Raw genomic sequence first — 21,213 nt, forward strand, 5'->3', positions numbered from 1 at the left:
TTTCTGCTTCCTTTCTGGATTTTCAGAGAGTGTGGTGGCTGTGTATTGTCTGTTTTCCTGATCTGCTCAGCTGCTGTGTTCACAGGGAATGCCTGCTGGTGTTGGAGGCTGGAATACTGGGATGAATTAGGGGAAGGAAGGTTGGAGGAGAATGGGGTCAGAGAAGAGAGACCACAGCACGTTGTCTGCGATGGAGCTTGGGATAAGACTAGGCATTGGATCCCAGAAGGAGTTGGAAAGGTGTGATCTGCCTTTTGCCCTGGGAGGAGCAGCCCTTCGGTTAGCAGAGGTGCCTGCTGGAGCTAGAATCTGAGACAGAGCAACAGGTGGAGGGAAAAGGTTATAAGGAAGAGATCTTTGGGATTCATGGAGAAGAAGGGCCAGGGAAGGCTACCATGGGTGCTCAGCTTTAGAGCTGGGGATGAGACTGGGAGATTGGATCTGGGGAAACAGAGAGCAAGACACTTTTTTTGTTTTAACCTGTCAGACAAATCATGTCATTCCAAAACAGGTACTAACTGAACGGTTGGATGCTCTTCTTCTGGAAAAAGCAGAAACTGAACAACAGTGTCTATGTCTGAAAAAGGAAAATATTAAAGTGAAGCAAGAAGTTGAGGTAAGTCAGCATTAATGTTCTTGTGTTTATTTTCTTTCTTTCTTTTTTTTTCTTTTCAGTTTTTCAAGACAGAGTTTCTCTGTGTAGCCTTAGCTGTCCTGGAGTCGTTTTATAGGCTGGTTTCAAACTCACAGACATCCTCATATAGTTATGCAGAGATAGACTAACATTTTATTTTTGCATAGTTTAATGTTTTTATAGCAATATCATTCTTTAATAAACGTCTTAAGATTTGGAGTTTTCACAACTCTAAATACTATAATCTGTTCAGCTTTAGGACATTTAGTAGCACATTGTTACTTTTTTGTCTGTGAAATTTTACCTTATTTTTTTCTAAATTGTCTTTCTAATCTGTTCAGGAGATACAAATTGACGCTTTTAAACTTACATGATTTATTACTTTTAAAGGATAGTTAAATACAGAAGTTTCCTAGTTGTTAGTTACTTTACATAATAGATTTTTGTATTGATGATAATAGTTGTACTTAGTGAGGCAAAACTTAAACAAAACTGTTGAAATCTAGATGTTATAATTCTCTAGGTATGTTTTGTTCATCTCTTTTTCCATTTAGTTAACCCTTTAGTGAACATAGAGATTTCCTTCATCTTCAATCATTGATTTGTGCTTCTATTTTTATAATAGGATTCTGTAACTAAGCTGGAAGATATGAAGAAAGAGTTTGAGCAATCACACAGAAACTATGAAAAAGGACTTGAAAGCTTTAAAAATGAATTGATGGCAGTGCAGTCAGAGCACAGTAAAGAAAAAGCCATCTTACAACGAGAGCTGGAAGATGCAGGAAATAAACAATTAGAGCTGTTAGAACAGCTTAAATCTCAGAGTGACTCTGAAGACAATGTTAAAAAACTACAAGAAGAGATTCAGAACATTACGGCGGTATTTGAAGAACAAATGTTATATCTAAAAAAGCAGGTAGAAGCTACCAACAAGGAAAAAAATGAAGAGATTATTCATCTCCAAAAAGTCATTGAGGACAATGCTGAGCACTACCAAAAAGATATTAATACTCTTCAAGAAGAGATTTTGCAGCTGCACGCTACACACAAAGACAAAGTTAATGAACTGATGTCTCAAATGGAAATATCAGCTAAAGAACATGAGGCAGAAATAAATAAGCTAAAAGAGAATAAAGTGCTACAGGGTGGGGCAAGTGAGACCATTCAGGAGAAACTTCAATGTGAGTCGGAAACCTTAAATGAATGCAGCTCAGAGGCAAGCCAGGAAAGTCAGAATTGCTCTGTGCCCTTACAGGAAGACCCTTGTGCAGAACAAACAGTATATGATAAGGTCAGACAACTGGAAGATTCCTTAAAAGAACTGGAATCTCAACACAGTATCTTAAAAGATGAGGTGACTTACATGAATAATCTCAAGTTAAAACTTGAAATGGATGCCCAACATATAAAGGATGAGTTTTTCCATGAGCGAGAAGACTTGGAGTTTAAAATTAATGAGCTTCTGCTGGCTAAAGAAGAACAGGGCTATGTAGTAGAAAAATTAAAATACGAGCGAGAAGACTTAAACAGACAGCTTTGCTGTGCTGTGGAACAACATAACAAGGAAATACAGTGTCTTCAGGAGAACCATCAGAAAGAAATGTCTGAACTAAGTGAGACACTTATGTCAGACTCAGAAAAAGAGAAGTTAGCATTAATGTTTGAAATACAGGGTCTTAAGGAACAGTGCGAAAATCTGCAACATGAAAAGCAGGAAGCTGTCCTAAATTATGAGAGTTTACGAGAGATGATGGAAATTTTGCAAACAGAACTGGGAGAATCTGCTGGAAAAATAAGTCAAGAGTTTGAAACAATGAAGCAACAGCAAGCATCTGACGTTCATGAGCTTCAGCAGAAGCTGAGGACTGCTTTCAATGAAAAAGACGCTCTCCTTGAAACTGTGAATCGCCTCCGAGGAGAAAATGAAACGTTATTATCTCAGCAAGAATTAGTACCAGAGCTTGAAGGCGCCATAAAGAAGCTTCAGGCAGACAATAGCATGCACTTAGCCAGTCTTGGCCAAAAAGATACAATGTTACGGGAGTTAGAGGCAAAGATACATTCTCTTGCCGAAGAAAAAGATGATTTTGTAAGTAAAATAAAAATTTCCCATGAAGAGATAAATGGTCTCCATCAGAAATGGGAACAGGAGCAGAGATTGACTCTAGAACTCAGGGAAGCAGCAGCGCAAACTGCCCAGCACAACAGTGAACTGAGACAAAGAGTAACTGAGTTAACAGGGAAACTAGATGAAATAGTAAGAGAAAAGAGTCAAAATGATCAAAGCATTATGGTTCAAATGAAAACTATGACTGAAGACCAAGAAGCATTGTCATCTAAAATCAGGTCTCTTTCTGAGGAAAATGATAGACTACATTCTGAAAAGGTACAGTTGAGCAGAGATTTGGAAGCTCTTCAGTCCCAAAAAGATTTTGCCCTGAAAGAGCATGTTAGTGAGTTAGAAAAGAAATTCCAGTTGGTGGCTGAAGAGCGAGATGATTTACGTAAACTGTTTGAGAATGAGCAAGCTCAGAAGTCCTTTGTCAGAGCTCAGTTGTGTGAGTATCTTAAAGAAATGAGGCCAAGCATTTTAGAAGAAAAGGAAGAGGAAGATGTTGTAAACGTTCTACAAGCTGTGGGTGAATCTTTAGCAAAAATAAAAGAAGAGAAGCATAACTTGGTCTTTGAATATGATGAGAGGATGTTAGAGTTAGAAAGGAAGATGGAGTGCCTTCGAGAGGAGAGTGTAGTTCAGTGTGAAGAACTCAGGGCTTTACTGAGCAACTCTGAGCAAGAGAAAATTCTCATAAAGAAAGAATTAGAAGAAGCTATGTCAACAAAAGAGGCCCTGCAACTTGATCTTCTAGAAACGAAGAATGCCAATGAAAAAACAAGCCTGGAACGTCAGACTCTTTCAGCTCAAGTTGAAGACTTCTCTCAGCCGCCACACAGCAAAAATGAAGTCCACAATGCAAAGGTTCTTGTAATGGAGCATGATAACCTGAGGTCATTGCTGGAACAAAGAGAGTCTGAACTACAAGACGTGAGAACAGAGTTGGCACTGCTGAAGGTACTGCTTTGTGAGTTTTAGTGTTTGAATAAGTCCTTAGCTCTGGTCCTCGGCTGTAGAAAATACATGCATTAACATTTTTACACTCTGAAATGAGAAGGTTTTAGCGTTTAGGCTCAAGCAACCAGTTTCTGGCAAATGAATTAAGAGCTTTGATATTGTGCGGCTAGTCATCAACAGAAACCAATCAAGGAAACTCAGAACTGCCCTCAGGACACAGGCAGTGCTTTTCTTTTTAAAGAACACTTGATCAAGAAAATGAGCTATAGTGGTGTTCTGTTTTAGTTAAAAATGTAAAGTCCACTTAGAAATTGTGTTGTGAAGTTATGATAATCTATGACCATGTAGTCATTCCCATATTACATGGGTGTTTGGAGGGTGTCAGATTATTCATCTTGCCCTTTGGTACTATTTTAGTAAAGGCCATATATATAGTAGATTTATTATTGCTTGCTCTATCAATAGAAAACAAAAATAACCAAATTGCTATTTATATGGTTTTTCTTGGTAAAAATTTTCTCATGATTAAAATGACAATTTTATTGTGTGGAATGAAATGAATTCTGGTTCAGGGATCCTTTTGCTTTTTTCTCTGTAAAATCTAGGATTCCTTAGAGAAATCACCTTCCATAAAAAATGATCAGCTCTCATTGGTAAAAGAACTGGAAGAAAAAATAGGTAACTATGGTTTTATATGTGTTGTCACCATTAATTAGAGAAATATCTTATTATTACTTAAGATAAATTATTAGATGCACAGTAGTTGGCTGCCTGCCTTTTCCTCATTCCCCCATTGTCCTTCTGCCATCTTTTTGCCTTCTCTTCAAATGCCACTTTCTACCATTTAATCCAAACAAAAATGCTGTTGTAATTCCATTCATAATTGATTCTGTGCTCAGTAACAAAAAGACATTGAGTTCAGTAGTTAGGTTTGGACAGGAGGTAATGCTGACCTGTTTTAAGAAAAATATTACTTCCATTAGGTCCTGAAAAATACTGTAGGTGAAGCAGCAGCCAGTGCTTGTCTCTTGATTTTTTTTTTTTTTTTTTTTTTTTAATAACATCAGGGAGCCCAGAAGGTTCCCAAGGAGTAGCTGACTATAAATGCACTGGTGAAGTGCACAAAGAGTTAATTAAGCCTTCACACGCTTCCCTCTGTGCCTTTCAGTGGCTCTATGGACTAGCTCTTCATTATTCCTGCTGAAAGATGAAGAAATAAAGACTTAGTGTCGCATGATGTGTCCGTTGTTCCTCAGTTTAGTACCCAGTTAGACTGGGGAAAAGAGAACGGAAAAGAGTTCAGAATGACTCCCAGTTTTATGTAAGCGATGGTTGGAGTGAAGTAGGACGCTCAGTTTTGGACTAAATACATGCAGCATCACGTTGGACACTACATATCACTGGAAGTGAGATAGTTAGCATAAAGGTAGAACATGCATAGTCAAATTTTGGGAATAAGGAGCCAAAGGTTGAGATTGGGGCAGGGGATTGAGAAAAAGCAGCTAGTAGGTAGGGAATTACTGAACAAAAGTTGTTATGTGCGAGTGACAGGCTTGGGAAAACCTTTAGCCAAGGCAGTGCTGAGAGGTATCCATTAAGTTAAACAACACAGCGGACAGTTTCCTGGTGTGCTTGGGCCAAGGCTTGGTTGTAGTAGCCTTCTAGAAAAAGATGGGGAAGAGAAATTTGAGATTATATATGCAGGCAATTCTTTTAAGGATTTTGCTCTATAAAAGGAGCACTGTGGGTTTTGTTTTGTTTTTAATAGGAAAACAAGCATGTTTGCAAAAGCTTACCTCCTATTATGGTCTCTCCTTTCCCCTTTTAGATTCTTCTATTTATCCTTCATATACTGATATGTTTCATTTTATTACTACTGTATCTATATGATGTATTTGGCTGTACCTGCTCTAACATGTGTGGAAATCAGAGGTCAACGTTCAGGGGTCAGTTCTTTCCTTTCATTGTGGGTACCAGGGATAAAACCCAGGTCCTCAGGCTTGCATAGCAAGCATTTTTACCTGCTAAAGTATTTCAGTGATCTAGACAATATATCCTTGTTGCGTGTTTATAAACTGTTGGGAAATACAAATCTACCAGAAAGGAGGAATTAGCCATTCTGATGCTTGAACAAGAGCAGAGATGTGTTGGATGTATGAACAGGGAAGAGTGACAGTGACCTTTGCTGCACAGGTCTGTGCCCACACTAATAAGTATGAGCAGAACTCTTAACTGTACTTAAGATAGCAAAAGTAAGGTCCTAAACTCAAGTTTAACTAGCAGAGGTAGTGAAATAGGGTGAGGAAAGAGATGTTTACAGTTGTAGTCTAGAGGATGACTGTGCATGGCCACGTACATGTGCCTTACATCTTTCCTACTTATTCTGACTTACAAACCATCCCTAAAGTCTTCTTCTACTCAGCATTAAGAGTCTTAAGAACTCCAGCTCCTAGGTACTTAGAAAATGACCATGTAGCCAGATGTGATGGCACACACCTGGAATCCCAGCACTTAGAGGGGCAGAGGCAGGAGGAATCTCTGAGTTTGAGGCCAGTCTGACCTAAAGTGAGTCTAGGACAGGCAGAGCTACACAGAGAAGCCCCATCTTGTGGAGGAAAAAAGAAAGAATGAAAGAAAGAGAAAAGAAAGAAAGAAAACTATTAACAGAGACAAAGTTTTACATAATTTACCCCACCCGCTTGGCTAATGAATACTTAAGGTTTCTGTTTACAAAAATAAAGTCTGTCTGCTTAACTTTAATTTCAAGCTGCAAATTTTGTGTTCAAGATTAAATTTCTGGGGTTAAGATAAGTAATTTCATTATTTTTCATTTTGGCTTTATATATAGTCCTTCCATTTTCTATTTTAGAAAGTCTGGAAAAAGGATCCAAAGACAAGGATGAGAAAATAAATAAGATAAAACTAGTTGCTGTGAAAGCAAAGAAAGAACTAGATTCTAACAGGAAAGAGGTAAGCCAACAGATAGCCATAAGATTTTAGAATCCCTATGTTGTGGAAAATCAAGTGTTTCTGTATTTGCTGTATTTGAAACAGGCCCAGACACTAAAGGAAGAGCTTGAATCTGTCCGGTCAGAAAAGGACCGTTTGGCTGCTTCTATGAGGGAGTTCATTCAAGGAGCAGAAAATTATAAGGTAAAACAGTTACTTTAATAACAGGCTTTATTCATAAATAATAGTATACCAGAATTATAAAACAGGTACATAAAATACGTTGTTTTGGCTAGTGAAATTTAAAGTTCTCTGTTTTTGTTTTTTGTATAGTATACATAAAAGGTTAGTCTTTGTTGTATCTGGTTTTTGTTTGTTTGTTTGTTTGTTTTTTCACAGGGTTTCACTGTGTAGCCCTGGCTGGCCTGGAAACAGAAATCCACCTAGCTCCCAAGTGCTGGAATGAAAAGCATGTGCCACCACACCTGGCAAACTTAGCCTTTAAGTAGTGCTTTTAAATTATTGAGTTTTTTGTTTTTTAAATATTTATTTTTTTATTAGGTATATAAGAGTTCTGCCTGCATGTACACCTGAACACCAGAAGAGGACACCAGATCTCATAGATGGTTGTGAGCCACCACGTGGTTGCTGGGAATTGAACTCAGGACCTTTGGAAAAGCAGCCAGTGCTCTTAATCTCTGAGCCATCTCTCCAGCCCTAAATTATTGTTTCTTAAAAGAAAATCAATTTGGCGATTTCCTCATATAAACTGTAAAAAAATATGGCTATTGTGATTTAGTATTTTCACAGTGAAGTGAATGTACCTGAGACTTCAGCTCTAGAAGAAAAATAGGAACACAATTACTTAGAAGCAATATACTTGTTTACTTAATAACACCAGACTCAAATTTTTTTTTCAAATCTAACAAAACACTAAACAGAAAGTAAATATTACACTTTTTCATGCGTTTGGTTTATGCACCCGTGTTTGTTTACGTGGGCTGGATTCCTGGTTCTGGGCAGAGGAGTCAAGCAGCAGACTTTCCTCAACTCCTGTCCCCTTTAATTCTAGTAGCACAACAGGCACACAAAAGGGCAAGATGGATGCTGTATAGAAAGGTGACTAGAGAAAAGAGGACGGACAGGAGTCTCTGTCAAACTCAGATTAACAGAGACCCAGAGACTCCAACACGTATGAGAGGCTGTCTTCCCAACACGTTTCCTGTCTTATATATGTCGTTTTGAGGAGAACTAGTAGAAGTATCTTGTCATCATCACCAGTTTAAAAGCCTCTGAAGCACAGAGACTCATAGCTTCAAAGTCTGAAGAGACTAGTAACATTCCAGGATTGGAATCTTAGCAATTGTCCCCGTTCTGTTCATTTACCAAATTAGTTATACCACACAAATTTGCAAACAGAAATAAGGGAAGAAGGAATTTGAAATAGAATTGAAGAAAATATAATCCAGTCTTCATTACACTATGTACACCAAAATAAATTCTGTATGTATGAATCATGTTTTTTTAATATCTAAAATAGTATTCTCAACCCTTTACTAACTTCTGGTACCAAATACTTTTTCTGAACTTTAAAGCAATTTTTGAATTTACAAAGTAAAGTAATTGAAGATTAAAGTTATACCTGGCTTAATTCTGGAGAAAATTAGTAGATTATGGCATTATAAAGTATAAAAAACAAAATTCTGATGTTACTGACCCATGAAAGAGGAATAAGCTCATATTTAAATGTAAATGTGTTTTAATCGATTTATAAGATTGTATATATTAAGGCTACTACCCTTTTGTCTTATTGCCAAATGGATATAAGTATTTTAAGAATCTCAAATGTATTCTTAAGGCTCCAAGATGGCTTGATTAATATGCTCTTGCCTAGTGACTGCCTCAAAACTTAGAGTTAAATCTTGTCTTTTATTGAAGAATCTTTTGTTAGAATATGATAAGCAGTCAGAACAGCTGGACGTGGAAAAAGAACGTGCTAATAATTTTGAACATCATATAGAAGACCTTACCAAACAGTTAAGAAATTCAACTTGCCAGGTAATTTCAAATTTGATAAATTTAGATAAGCAAATTATAGTAAATACATTTTAATCTCATTTTCTCTGACATAAAGTCAAACTGTAGTCAGACGTAGAAATTCTTTCATTTTCACTTTTCTACATTAGGAGAAGAATTTGACTTAATAGTTAACAGTAGCCTGCTTTTCTGAAACCTTTCTTACCTTTGGGTTATGGGGTTGTTATAGTTGTTAATTTTAGGAGGACACCATTGGTATCCGTGAGCTTGAAGGCTTCAGCTAACCCTAGGCCATGTGGACTTCGGTTTGGGTTTTTTATTTTTGCTTTTTATTCTATGGAAGGGTTAGAATCCTGCTGGCTTGTAAGGTTTGCCAGGTCAATGTCAGCAGTAGTGAGTTTTGGGTTTCTTTTAACTTACTCTTCTGTGTGGGTGATTGTGAAGTCACTTTTCATTCTGAGCCAATGTTCTTATTAAGCATTTCACCTTCTGTGCATGTTTGCTGTGTGGTCATACTAATGCATCATTTGTACTCTAGTGTGAAAAACTAAATTCAGACAACGAAGATCTCCTGGCTCGTATTGAGACACTGCAGTCTAATGCCAGGTTATTAGAAGCACAGATCTTAGAAGTCCAAAGAGCCAAAGGAGTAGTAGAAAAAGAACTGGAAGTTGAAAAACTTCAGAAAGAACAGAAAATAAAGGTAAGAACAACCCAGAGATTGGTTTCCATACCTACAGTGGTGTTTTAATCACATATTGCTTGAATGAACAGTCTTACTGAGCCCATTTATGAGTACACTCATTTTAATTCCTTAGTGTATGCCAATTCTATATCAGAGAATCTATTCTAGTTTTGTGTCCTAGGCATTTAGTTTTTAAAGTTTTGAAACATCACCAAACATCTTATGATTTCTGTATGGTATGTATTTTATACCTAACAAATGTCTTCCCTAATGTTGGTTATATTGTGGGTTGTTTAATTTTAGGAACATGTTAGTACTGTACATGAGCTTGAAGAACTCCAACTCCAGTTTCAAAAGGAAAAGAAGCAGCTTCAGAAAACAATGCAAGAATTGGAGCTTGTTAAAAAGGTACAAAAATAGTCTCCAAAGTCAGAACTCAGTGACAGAGTACCTACCTAGCATGCCTAAAGCCCTGGCTTTGATTCCTAGCAACTCAGAAACAAAGAAGTGTTCATAGAACAACATTGCAGTTCTATACACATGAAAAATATTTTAAGTATTCCCTACAATACTGAAGTAATATTTTATAAATTAATTTTGTTTGTTTGTTTTGTTTTTCAAGACAGGGTCTCTCTGTGTTAGCCTTGACTGTCCTGGACTCACTTTGTAGACCAGGCTGGCCTCAAACTCACAGCGATCCGCCTGCCTCTGCCTCCCGAGGGCTGGGATTAAAGGCGTGCGCCACCACTGTCCGGCTTATAAATTGTTAGCAAATTAAAACTTGAACTTTATTTCTCTAAGTACTTATCTGTTCAGAAGGCTCAGGAATTTATTTCATTTTCTATGTGTGGTTGGTGTATTGTATGACACATGAAGATTTAGTATCAAAGCTTAAAATTTAAATAATTTCACTCTTTTTCAAAGAATATTTCATAAAAGATGATATAAGAGTTACCTAAAATATTACAATTTAATAAAATAAGAACTCTGTGAGGCTAGAACTGCTCCTGATTATGACTAATTGAAGTGAGTCAAGGACAAGTGAGTTCAAAAGGTTCTGTCCTGTTCTGTTTTGTTTTAAGTTTTTCAAGACAGGGTTTCTCTGTGTAACAGCCCTGGATGTCCTGAAACTCACTTTGTAGACCAGGCTAGCCTTGAACTCAAATCCATCCACCTGCCTCTGCCTCCCACCTGCTGGGATCAAAGGCATGTGCCACTACGCCTGGCTGAGTTTTGAACTGTTAGAGAACACTTGACGAAATTAGAATTACAAACTGTTGCGTTTCTCATTTCCTCATTACATTTTATCTATGCTACAGAAAAATAGAACGAAAGCTACTTATTTTTGTAGCATGATTATAGCAATTCATAGGTTAGCTGCCCTAGTAATATGTAAATCTTTTATTAAACATGCAGGATGCCCAACAGACCACATTGATGAATATGGAAATAGCAGATTATGAACGTTTGATGAAAGAACTAAATCAAAAGTTAACAAATAAAAACAGTAAGATAGAAGATTTGGAACAAGAAATAAAAATTCAAAAACAGAAACAAGAAACCCTACAAGAAGAAATGAGTGAGTAAAACAATTCACTTTACAACTCCCTCATAACATGATAGTCATTCTCACACAGCCCAGCCTGCCCTCCCCTCCCCTCCCTTCCTCCCTCTTCCCCCCTCCCCCCCACACCCCTCCGCCTTTTCTTTCTTTTTTATAGCTGAGTTTCCCTGTGTAGTCCTGCCTGGCCCAGAACTAAATTACAGTGATCTCCCTGCCTTTGGTTCCTAAGTGTTGGAATTAAAGGGATGTACCACCAGTCCCAATTCCCAGCCATTCATACAAGTCTTTAATCACCAGCAGATGTAACTCACAGTGTTGAGGGCCAGAGGCAAGTCAAACCATTTGCCATTAAGAGGTTAATTATCCGCATAGTGCTTGGTGCAAGGTACCTGTCATATTTGTTCAAAGTGTATTGGTTGTCAGCAGATTAGGAAAATTTAAGTAGCAATGAAACATTCCTCTTTAAGGTGATTGTGTTCATTTTACCCATAAAAATGTGTTCTAACCTTGTCATTAAACACTATAAATTTCCCTTTAAGTACTCCCGAATGGCTTATTTTCTTAGTTTTAAGTTTTTTCAAAAGATTTCTCTAGTGGTAGCTTTCACTCAAGTCACGTAGAAATGTGTTATTTACTTTTTAAATATTGAGAGGATTCTTTTCAAATATCCTTAGTGAGTTCCAATTTAACTCCTTTGCAGTCCTAGTACGTTGTGGTTTCTGGTCGTTTTCAATGTGTTTTGGGTCTGTGTGATGTCTGAGTGAGTTTTCTTTGTGTACTTGGTGACAGTGTTATGTAATAGTTGGTGGACATCAGTTAGTGCATGGGTTCAGCTCACCTGATTTTCAAGTCATAATGATTTTTCTCCCTTCTATTCCTACCATGTACTGAGGGAGCTGTGTTGAAATCTCAAACCATAATTTTGAATCTCTTTCTCTTTTCAGTCCTGCCATCTTTTTTGTTGTTGTTGTTTTGTTTTGTTTGTTTGTTTGTTTCATTTATTTAGAAAGTCTAGTATTGGGTGCAAGAATGTACCCAATTACATTAGAATTGTTACATATTCCTAATGATTTGCTTGCTCTTACCAGTATTTACTAATGGCTATACTGCTCCAGCCTTTTGATTGTTGTTTACATTGGCTTTTAACCTAAGTGAATGGTATGTTATCTGCTGCAGTCCCTGGAGACGAGGATTGAACTCAGAAACTGAGCTAAATCCCTAACCCTTATGTATTCTTTTATATTTTTATACAAATGTTTTGTTTTCAGTTTTCTGTCTGTCTGTCTGTCTGTAGGTATAAGCATATGAGTGCAGGCAGCTGGAGGAGTCGGATCCCCGGCAGTTGTGAATCTAACTCCAGTCCTCTGAACGAGTAGTGCTCCCCTTAAGCACTGAGCAGTGCTCCAGCTTCCACTGTCTCTTAAGTAGCATTACAAGCGGGTCTTGCTTTTCCCTCCAAACTAAGTCTTTGCTGTTGAAATGTTGAGCCACTTTTAGAGTGATTGCCTATAAAGTCTGTGCTTTTGTAATGGTACCTGTCTTGTCCTGTTTGTGTTTTCCTCCTTTTTAAAAATTATTTTTGCAATCACTTTATCTCTTTTGCTAATTTGCTATGCTTTGATTTTGGTAATTTAGAGTTTTAGTTTACATCTTGAGTTTATCATTGATTACTTTCAAGTTTCAAATTCCCATCATGGAATGGAATTTCTGGAAGCTCCTGTAACTGTCTTCATATTCACTAATCTATATTATCTAATCTGGTTTTGATTTGTTTTTGTGTTTTGTTTTTTGTTGTTTTGTCTTTCGAGACAGGGTTTCTCTGCCTTGGCACTCCTGCAGAGCATGCTGGCCTTGAATTCAGAGATCTGCCTACCTCAGCCTCCCAAGTGCTGGCATTAAAGGCGTGAGGCGCCATCATATCCCATTAATCCCAGGGAGTGGACATTTCACTTCAGATATTGAATGCCATTTTTATCTCTAGAAGTTGTCTGCTTCATTTTTTAAATTTTTCTATAATATTTTTCTCTTTAAATCTTTGTGCATATTTGATACCTATTTAGTATCTGTGCTTGCTAGTTCATCATTTCTGTAAAATACAGTCCTGTCTCTGCGCATCTCTTTCCTCCTAGTTGTACATCGTGTTCTCTTTCTGCATCCCTGTGCAGAGTGCAGGCTTCCTCACCCTGGCGGCAGCTAGTGCTCACAGCCCTACGTGAACTCTAAAGTGGTCACATTACAGCACGGCCCGCCGTCCTTTCCCTTAGGAAAGTCAGCAAGGCCACTAGCTGTTTCAGATTGCCACTCTTGCTCCATATTCTCCATGTTGCTCCCATGCACAAAGCCAGGACAGGAAGCACAGCTCACCCTCTCTGTTTACCATCTTTTAGGGATCATAGTCCTCCACTATTTATTGTTCAAGTGTCGGGGGAAAGGTATTGTTTTTATTCAGTTACTTAATTGTGTCTGACAGGAAAGTTGAAGTCTAGACCCTATTACTTTCAGAACCAGAAGCAGAATTTCCACAAAGCCCTGTGAAGCTGCTGTCATGCCATGACTTCAGATATGTAAGTAGTATAAAGGAGACACTAAGGTGGCGCCACACAGAAAATGAGATAAGAGGTCAGCACTGAGGAGCTTCCTGCATCACTTTGTTAAGTGTCTCAGAAAGCTCCACGAAGCCAGAAGAAAGACAGAAACATGGTCAGAAGCTAGGAATAATTGCCATGGCATAAGATCCTGGGGAGCCTGTGTTAAGGGGTCATGGAAAAGAAGGACGCCTCAGAAGTGGAGCTAGCAGTGCAACTACATGGGTGGCTTTCTCAGCACTCTCACATGTGAAGAGCATTTTTCTTGCATGTGATTTTCCCACAAGTCTCTATCTTGCTCCTGTGCTTCTCCCTTTCCTCTTGAACGCCCACGGGAGCCTTCTGATCCTAAGTGCTTCTTGTCCTGTGAAACTTCCCTCGTTGGTGTTCAGTTTGCGTGTCCTTTGAACATGTGGCACCATGTAGCCCTTTGTGTCTTGTTTCTAGCATGTAAATATGGGTTTGCATCATCTTGTAAAATGTCATCTCATCTCATTCTGTGTTCTGTGCCCTCAGGAACTTCATGTATCCAATATATCATAATTCCTGGAGCATTTGCAAGGCCTCCTGTGTAATCTGTGCTTTATTGAATACTTTCAGACTTGAGCAAATAGTTGTCAGGAGGCATCTGAGCAGGGTTTACTGTAGTAGGAAACAACTCCTGTCTCTGTTTACCAACTAATGAGCTGTGTTTGTCCGTGTGAGAGGGCCAACTAGTAGGTAACTGTGGCTTCAGACCACAGGCTTTGTGTCATCTCTCCCTAGCTTGGCTCCTAGTAGGCTGGAGCCTGATTTTTCCTGCTCATTCTACACAGCAAGTCCACTTACCCATACTCGACGTCTGGTTTTGTTCCTGACCTCTGTTACTTTGATTTGTTACTGAGTGAACACTCTTTCATTAGCAGTCCTCCCACAAAAAAGTTATCGCCTCTTACTTGTTATCACAAAAGCAAATCCCAGGTATATGCCTTCTGTAGTTCAAAACTGTAAATGCATAGTACCCTTTTGACGTACTTCTTATTTTGTTTTGGTTGTTTTGTTGAGACAGGGTCTCATATAGATTAGGTTGGCAGGCTGACCTTTAAACTCATGATCTTGCCTCTACCTCCTAACTGCTGGAGTTATAGGCATGCACTCCCACACCTAGCTTTTTTAATTACTCTTTTTTTTTAAAAAGTACTTTTTTTCAGATATACACTAAATATAAGTATGCCATTATTTAAGTGGAATATACTTAAATATTTACAAATGAACAAATTTGCTTTAAAATAATGCAGTAGAGTTTTGGAGTAGAGCAGAGGTTTGCACGTTTTCTATAATGAGCCAAGTAGTAAATATTTTGCCTGTATAGGCTGCACAGTCCCTGTGGTGGTTCCTCGGGACACCAGGGCAGCGTGCTAATGCAGCCATAGATTGCATGTGAATGAAGAGCCTTGCTGTGTTCTGTGTTAACTGTATCGAGAAAAACTAGCTTGTGATCTGCATTTTGATGAGCCTGTTAGGGTGCGGTAAGGTCGGCTATGGGTTGGTAAGTGTTTGAGGAGGCTGATTGGCACAGGGTAACGCATTATCAGATATGTTTGAAAAACCCTACATGAAAAGCTAATGTGAATTTCTGATAAGTTAATATGAAGAAAAAATTGCCATTTGTGTGTTGTGTTCACTAATAAAAATATTTTATCTTTTTCTTCATGGGCTAGCCTCACTACAGTCTTCACTACAGCAGTATGAAGAAAAAAACACCAAAATCAAACAGTTGCTTGTGAAAACCAAAAAGGACCTTGCAGATGCAAAGCAAGCAGTATGTTCATTTCTCAGCAGCATATTTTAGTGTTTATTCATAGTTACCGCTTTCTTTATTGTTTAATTTAATCATGGTTCTCATTCTGTAGGAAACAGATCACTTACTACTCCAGGCATCTTTAAAGGGGGAGCTGGAAGCAAGCCAGCAGCAAGTAGAAGTCTATAAAGTAAGATTTTAAATTTTTTGAAAAGCTTCTTCTGTGTAGAAGTAAGTTGGCTAGAGAGCTGGCTCAGCAGTAAGGGCACTGGCTTCCCTTGTAGGGGACCCTGGTTCAATTCCCAGAACCCACATGATGGCTCACGGCCATCCATAAACCACCCTACCACCATCCCTGGATCCCTGAGAATATGACGCCTTGTCCTGACCTCTACGGGTACCAAGCACACATGTGGTATGGAGACATACACAGAAGGTCCATACACATAAAAACTAATAGTAGTTTTTTGTTTTAAAGAAAGAAAAATGACCTTTTAGAAGCTTTCCGATGAGGTAAGCTGTTACGTTTAGGGTTGCTTAGGAAGATTGCTGAGCTCTGCAGAAACACAAGCAGTAAAGTCTAGTAATACTACACAGTTCAGGCTAAGCCTGTCGCGCATTTGAGGATTGAATAGTCTAGAATAGTGCAAATAAAATAAACATGGCCCAGAATTTCAGCTCTATCGTCTGACTGAAAAAAACAGTTGCAAGAAGCAGTATATGAGCTGGTTTTATGTTTCCTGCACTTTTTATGTATGATGTCTGGTGGTGTTTAATTAAACATTAAATATCTAGTCTTAAACTGTGTAGATGCTGGTTTAAGGGGGGAAAATTGGCCTAATAATAAGTAACTGTTCTACTCACACCTGAAAATAATACACTATTCATTGTGTTGCACCGTTTAATTTGTCTCTCCCCAGATTCAGCTGGCTGAGGTAACGTCTGAGAAACACAAAACCCATGAGCATCTGAAGACTTCTGCGGAACAGCACCAGCGCACACTGAGTGCGTACCAGCAGAGGGTGGCAGCACTGCAGGAGGAGAGCCGTGCTGCCAAGGTGTGTCCTTGAGTGCTCTTACCACTCCAGGCCACATTCCCCCAGCGGTGTTCTGCAGTTAAGAGCACTTAACAGATGCACACTCAGTTCAGCTCATCTGCTCTAAATCCAACCGCATGCCACTCTGACATCACTGGGATAGTAGTTCTTTATGTATTTGTTTATTATGTCTGTGTGCGTTGTGAGCACACATGTACCACCATGTACGCATGGAGGTCAGAGGTCAGTTTTCAGGAGATGGTTCTCCCTGTACATTGTTGAGACAGTGTCTCTTATTTGTGCTGCTGCGCTGTGTGCTTCAGGCCCACTGGCCCCATGCAGTGCTCCTGCCTCTGCCTCCTGACTTGCTGCAGAGTACAGGGATAGTCATTGCTTACCATCAGATCTGGCTTTAAAAAACAAACCAAACAAACAAAAACCATGGGTTTCAGGGCTCAAACACAGGTTTTTCAGGCCCGCACAGCAGGTACTTTTAGCCATGGAGCATCTCCCCAGCTCTCGGCAGGATTTTTTTCTAAAAGGAAAGACATGAGCACACTTACCTTACATTTATGTTTAACAGTTTGCATGTGTAAAAGTGTCACATATTTATTTTTTAAGAAACCAACTTTGGGAAAGCACTACAGTCTTTTCTGAGGTTTAAATAGTTGTGACATTCTAATAGAATGACCGTCAGCCTGCTTCCCTGGCTGCATTTAGTTAGTTACTGTGGCTTTGTTAGAAGTACCTCCCTTACCTAAGTGATTGTGACAGTAGTCGGGGAGTCTGCAGGTCACCTCAGAAACAGAACTTAGCTTTACCCCTGTGTGTTGGGTAGTGAAGTTCAAATATGTCTTTGAGAGTCAGTGTTCCCGTTTATAAGAAGAGAACATGTCATAAATGTAAAGTCACGGGATTCAACAGTGTCATAGGGTTTATGAGTTAGTCCACCGTGGTGGAAACATGAAGTCAAGGGTTTTAAAAGACATCAGGCAACAGGACCAGGTTTCTGTTTGTTAAGTCTGTGGTATTTTGGGGTTTGGTTTGTTGTTAGTTTTATGAGACAGGGACTCACTCTATATTTCATCCTGACCTGGAATTCATAGTAGAGCCTAGGCTGGCCTCGAACTCTTAGCAATCCTCCCACCTCAGCCTCCTGCCTCCTGAGATTGCAGGGATGAGCTGCCATGCCCAGCCCCAGAACTCACTTTTTTGTTTGTTGTTTGTTTGTTTTTGTTTTTGTTTTTCAAGATCAGAAAAGGTTTCTCTGTGTAATAGCCCTGGCAGCCTCCCTCTGCCTCCCTGATTGCTGAGATTAAAGGCATGCTCTACCACACCCGACTTTCACAAATTTTTTTCTTTATTTCATTAGCCTTTGAAAGGACATAGGAGGTTCGTGTCACAGTGACAGTTTTCTCTCTTTTAAATGTTATAGGCAGAACAAGCTGCTGTCACCTCTGAATTTGAGAGCTACAAAGTCCGAGTGCATAATGTTCTAAAACAACAGAAAAACAAATCTGTGTCACAGGCTGAAGCTGAGGGGGCTAAACAAGCAAGGTAAAGTCTGAGGTTTCCCCATGCAAGTACAGGTTCTTCCCAAAGTGGCTTAAAGGTCCATTTTGATTGCTTTTAACTAAAATTTTAGGTACAATTACCAGTAAGCTGAGAATTCCCTGGTGTCACCATATTTCTAGACAATTAGGGAAGTACACTGCAGGGCACTGTTGCAAACTAAAGGGTGTTAAAGCCAGGATGTTGTCTCTAAGCTATAAACTCTTGTCTTAATAAGATCTGGACATAGTAGAAATTTAGGCATTAAAATTAAATTTACATTTAACTTGTGTGTTACATATTTATGGCCACCTCCGTTTGATTGGAATAGTTAATGCTAATGTAAAATTAGCATCCAGATCCATTTTGTAAATTGTTCAAAAATATACCAGGAACAAGAGATATGCTGAGTGTGGTGATACACACCATTTAATTCATCACCTAGCAGGCAGAGGCAGGCAGCTCTCTGTGAGTTGAAGGCCAGCCTGCACTACAGAGCAAGCTCCAGGACAGCCAGGGCTACCCAGAGAGATTCTGTCTCAGAAAGAGATGGGGGACAGGAAGAGGGCTCAGACATCCTGTGGCATATACGTTTTGATTTTGTAGTAGGTTGGTTATTTATAGGTTTCTCCCTGCTTTTAGCGTTCGGAACAGGACTAATGGTCCTGTATGTAATGTTTGCATGCTTATGTTCATACTTCTGTTACTCTTTGTTTAGGACTCTATTAAGTACAGGACTATAGTCTTTTGTATGATGAGATATTTTCTCTACCTGTAGCTATCATAAAATATTGACTACTTAGTAAGTATCTCCTCAAAACTGTCATCGTTTGTTAAGAGCCGTTCTGAGCATACCTGAACATTGAGTTCAAAGCACTTGAATGCAGTGTTTTAAGTTCCTTTCAGTGTTTCATATTTTTAAAGCTATTTCTGTGAATTTTTTATTAGAGCTTCTTGCGAATGGGAATTGTCGCCTGAGAGAATGTCCATTCCTTATACATCTTCTCAGGAACTAATAGTGTGTGCATTATGGAGGAATTGTGGGTTTTAATTATTTCTACCAAGAGTTTATTCTAATTCTAAACAGTTCCCTCCCTTTTATTCAGGCATTGCCTTTCACTGTATTTTAGCTTCACATCCGTCCTCATAACAGCTACCTTAGAACTGGCTTGCCTCCTAACTAGTGATAATCCTGTAACTTACAACTTGATACCATGTGATGTCCTATTCCATTTTAGTATGGAATCCTAAACTCAGACAAACCCATCTTTGTGATCACAGCACTCAGGACAAGACAGGAGCATTACGTCAAGTTCAGAGCCAGTTTGTGGCCTGTAGCAGGTTTCAGGCCAACTAGGGCTCCATAGCAAGACTCTCCAAAACCAAATTAATAGTTAAATGACTAAACTCAAGAAGCAGTTTTTTGTAAATTGTAGTACCTGATATTTATAATCTCACCGTAACATCCTTTTAAAAATTATTTTAATTCTTGTGATTCTATTTCCTTTAGAATTGTCCACAGTAACAAACAGTTTGACACTGAAACAACAAACATATTTGAAGTCACAAAATGAGTTTACCTCTTTCATAATTGTTATTAAACTATTTCTGTTCTAGGGAACACCTGGAGATGCTGATTGACCAACTGAAAATCAAGTTACAAGATAGCCAGAATAGCTTACAATTCAGTGTGTCAGAGTTCCAGACACTGCAGTCCGAGCATGACACTCTGCTGGAGAGGCACAACCGGATGCTGCAGGAAACCGTGAGCAAGGAGGCAGAGCTTCGGGAAAAGTAAGGCTAGCAGCACTGCACATGCCACTGGGGCCAGGCAAGCAGCCTCCACTCTCCTGTGCTCCACCCTGGTATTGTAATGAGGAGTAGGAGCTTTGCCTTACCTACCACCACGCTTCCCTTCAGACTGTCTTTATCTTTAGATTTTTTTTTTTTTTTTTAGAACATCTACCATTCATGTGCTCCTGATACCTCGCCTCCCTTGCAGCCTTTATAATCAGGAAGCTTTCCAACCCAAGTGTCAAATTTTAAAAATAAAAAATAAAAGCATGTTTTTATCTCTACAAGAAAGCACTAAAGTAACTATTCACTAATTAAGCCAACCAGTTAGTGTCTGTATAACTTACAGGGCCCACCTAATGTCAACCTCCACGTCACAGCTGGGACGGAATGATAAGTGTCTGTTAGGGTGGATATTCCAATTCTGTGTGTGCAGCTTACAAGCACCTAGCTACCTAGTAAGTCCAGAAGTGTTACTGATCACACATGAAGGCTACTAAAATGTCCGTGTGGTGTGTGTGAGATACTAGGGATAGAACACAAGCAAGTACTGTGCCACTTACTGAGCTGTATCCCCAGCCCTCAGACAGTTGTTGTAACTACAAATGGTTCTCCTTTATATTCTTGTAACTATTACAGACAAAATGTTTGCAAAACACTATATATAGTGTCTTATTAGTCACTATGAACTTGGTAACTAAGATACCTTTTCTAAATCCAGGCATGGTGGCATGCACTGTAATCCTCAGCATTCAAGTTCAGGAGCTGGGCTACATAACAAGGTTAAGTCCATCCTGAACTATATGGAAAGACCCTGTCTTTAAAAAAAAAAAAGGAATCAGGATTATTTTTCTCATCACCTTTCCTTCTTTAGCCACTAAATCTGTTTTAACCTGATATGGTGTATGTGTTTATGACAGGTACTAAAAAGCATCTTACCTAATTACTCTCAGAGGTAAGACTGTTCATTCAGCCCTGGAGTCTGTCCAGAGATGGCCGGCATGAGCGTCAGGAGAGGGCAGTGTTCACTCTGTTTTTTAATTGCTTCTAATTTTCATGAGCAAATATTTCTGGAAATTTTATTAATGTTTTCTGCTTAAGCTTTGCTAAATCCAAACATAAAATAACGAAATGTTTAAAAAAAAATTGGTGCTCAGGCTGCTGAGATGGCTCAATAGCCTGGTGAACTCATGTAAAAGTGGAAGGAAAGAACTGACTACAGAAATGTCTTCTGACTACTGTCATGTGTGTGCTCCCAATAAACCCTTCATTCACTCACACACAAATACAAAGAATAAACTTAAATTAATAAAAGTAGTTGCTCCCAAATTGTAGGTCTGCTAACTGATGTCAGCCTGACTGTGTCACTCAAGTGGGGAGGTGCTGATAGATAGAATCCCCAGGCCCACTGCTACAGTGTCAGCAGCTGTAGTATGCAAACCAGCTGTTAGTGTTTTAAGAGGAAATCCAGCAAATCTGGTGTGCTATAAGAGTTGCAAGCAGCTATAAGAAGCCAGGTCTTTGTGC

At 38.9% G+C, this 21,213-nt stretch overlaps 1 protein-coding gene across 1 annotated transcript in view; it reads left to right on the forward strand.

The window, feature by feature from the left end:
* The window catches only part of Gcc2 (GRIP and coiled-coil domain containing 2), a 48,642-nt gene that overhangs the window by 14,293 nt on the left and 13,136 nt on the right, over positions 1 to 21,213 (forward strand). The window contains exons 5-18 of the mRNA XM_051153066.1: positions 512 to 616; positions 1,260 to 3,704; positions 4,310 to 4,382; positions 6,574 to 6,674; positions 6,759 to 6,857; positions 8,592 to 8,711; positions 9,229 to 9,393; positions 9,679 to 9,783; positions 10,792 to 10,954; positions 15,225 to 15,325; positions 15,417 to 15,494; positions 16,225 to 16,362; positions 17,777 to 17,898; positions 19,510 to 19,686. Of these exons, the coding sequence (XP_051009023.1) occupies positions 512 to 616; positions 1,260 to 3,704; positions 4,310 to 4,382; positions 6,574 to 6,674; positions 6,759 to 6,857; positions 8,592 to 8,711; positions 9,229 to 9,393; positions 9,679 to 9,783; positions 10,792 to 10,954; positions 15,225 to 15,325; positions 15,417 to 15,494; positions 16,225 to 16,362; positions 17,777 to 17,898; positions 19,510 to 19,686 (3,992 nt within the window). The remainder of the gene's footprint in view (positions 1 to 511; positions 617 to 1,259; positions 3,705 to 4,309; positions 4,383 to 6,573; positions 6,675 to 6,758; positions 6,858 to 8,591; positions 8,712 to 9,228; positions 9,394 to 9,678; positions 9,784 to 10,791; positions 10,955 to 15,224; positions 15,326 to 15,416; positions 15,495 to 16,224; positions 16,363 to 17,776; positions 17,899 to 19,509; positions 19,687 to 21,213) is intronic.

The sequence above is a fragment of the Acomys russatus genome, chromosome 11 (genome assembly GCF_903995435.1).
Source record: "Acomys russatus chromosome 11, mAcoRus1.1, whole genome shotgun sequence".
NCBI lineage: Eukaryota > Metazoa > Chordata > Mammalia > Rodentia > Muridae > Acomys > Acomys russatus.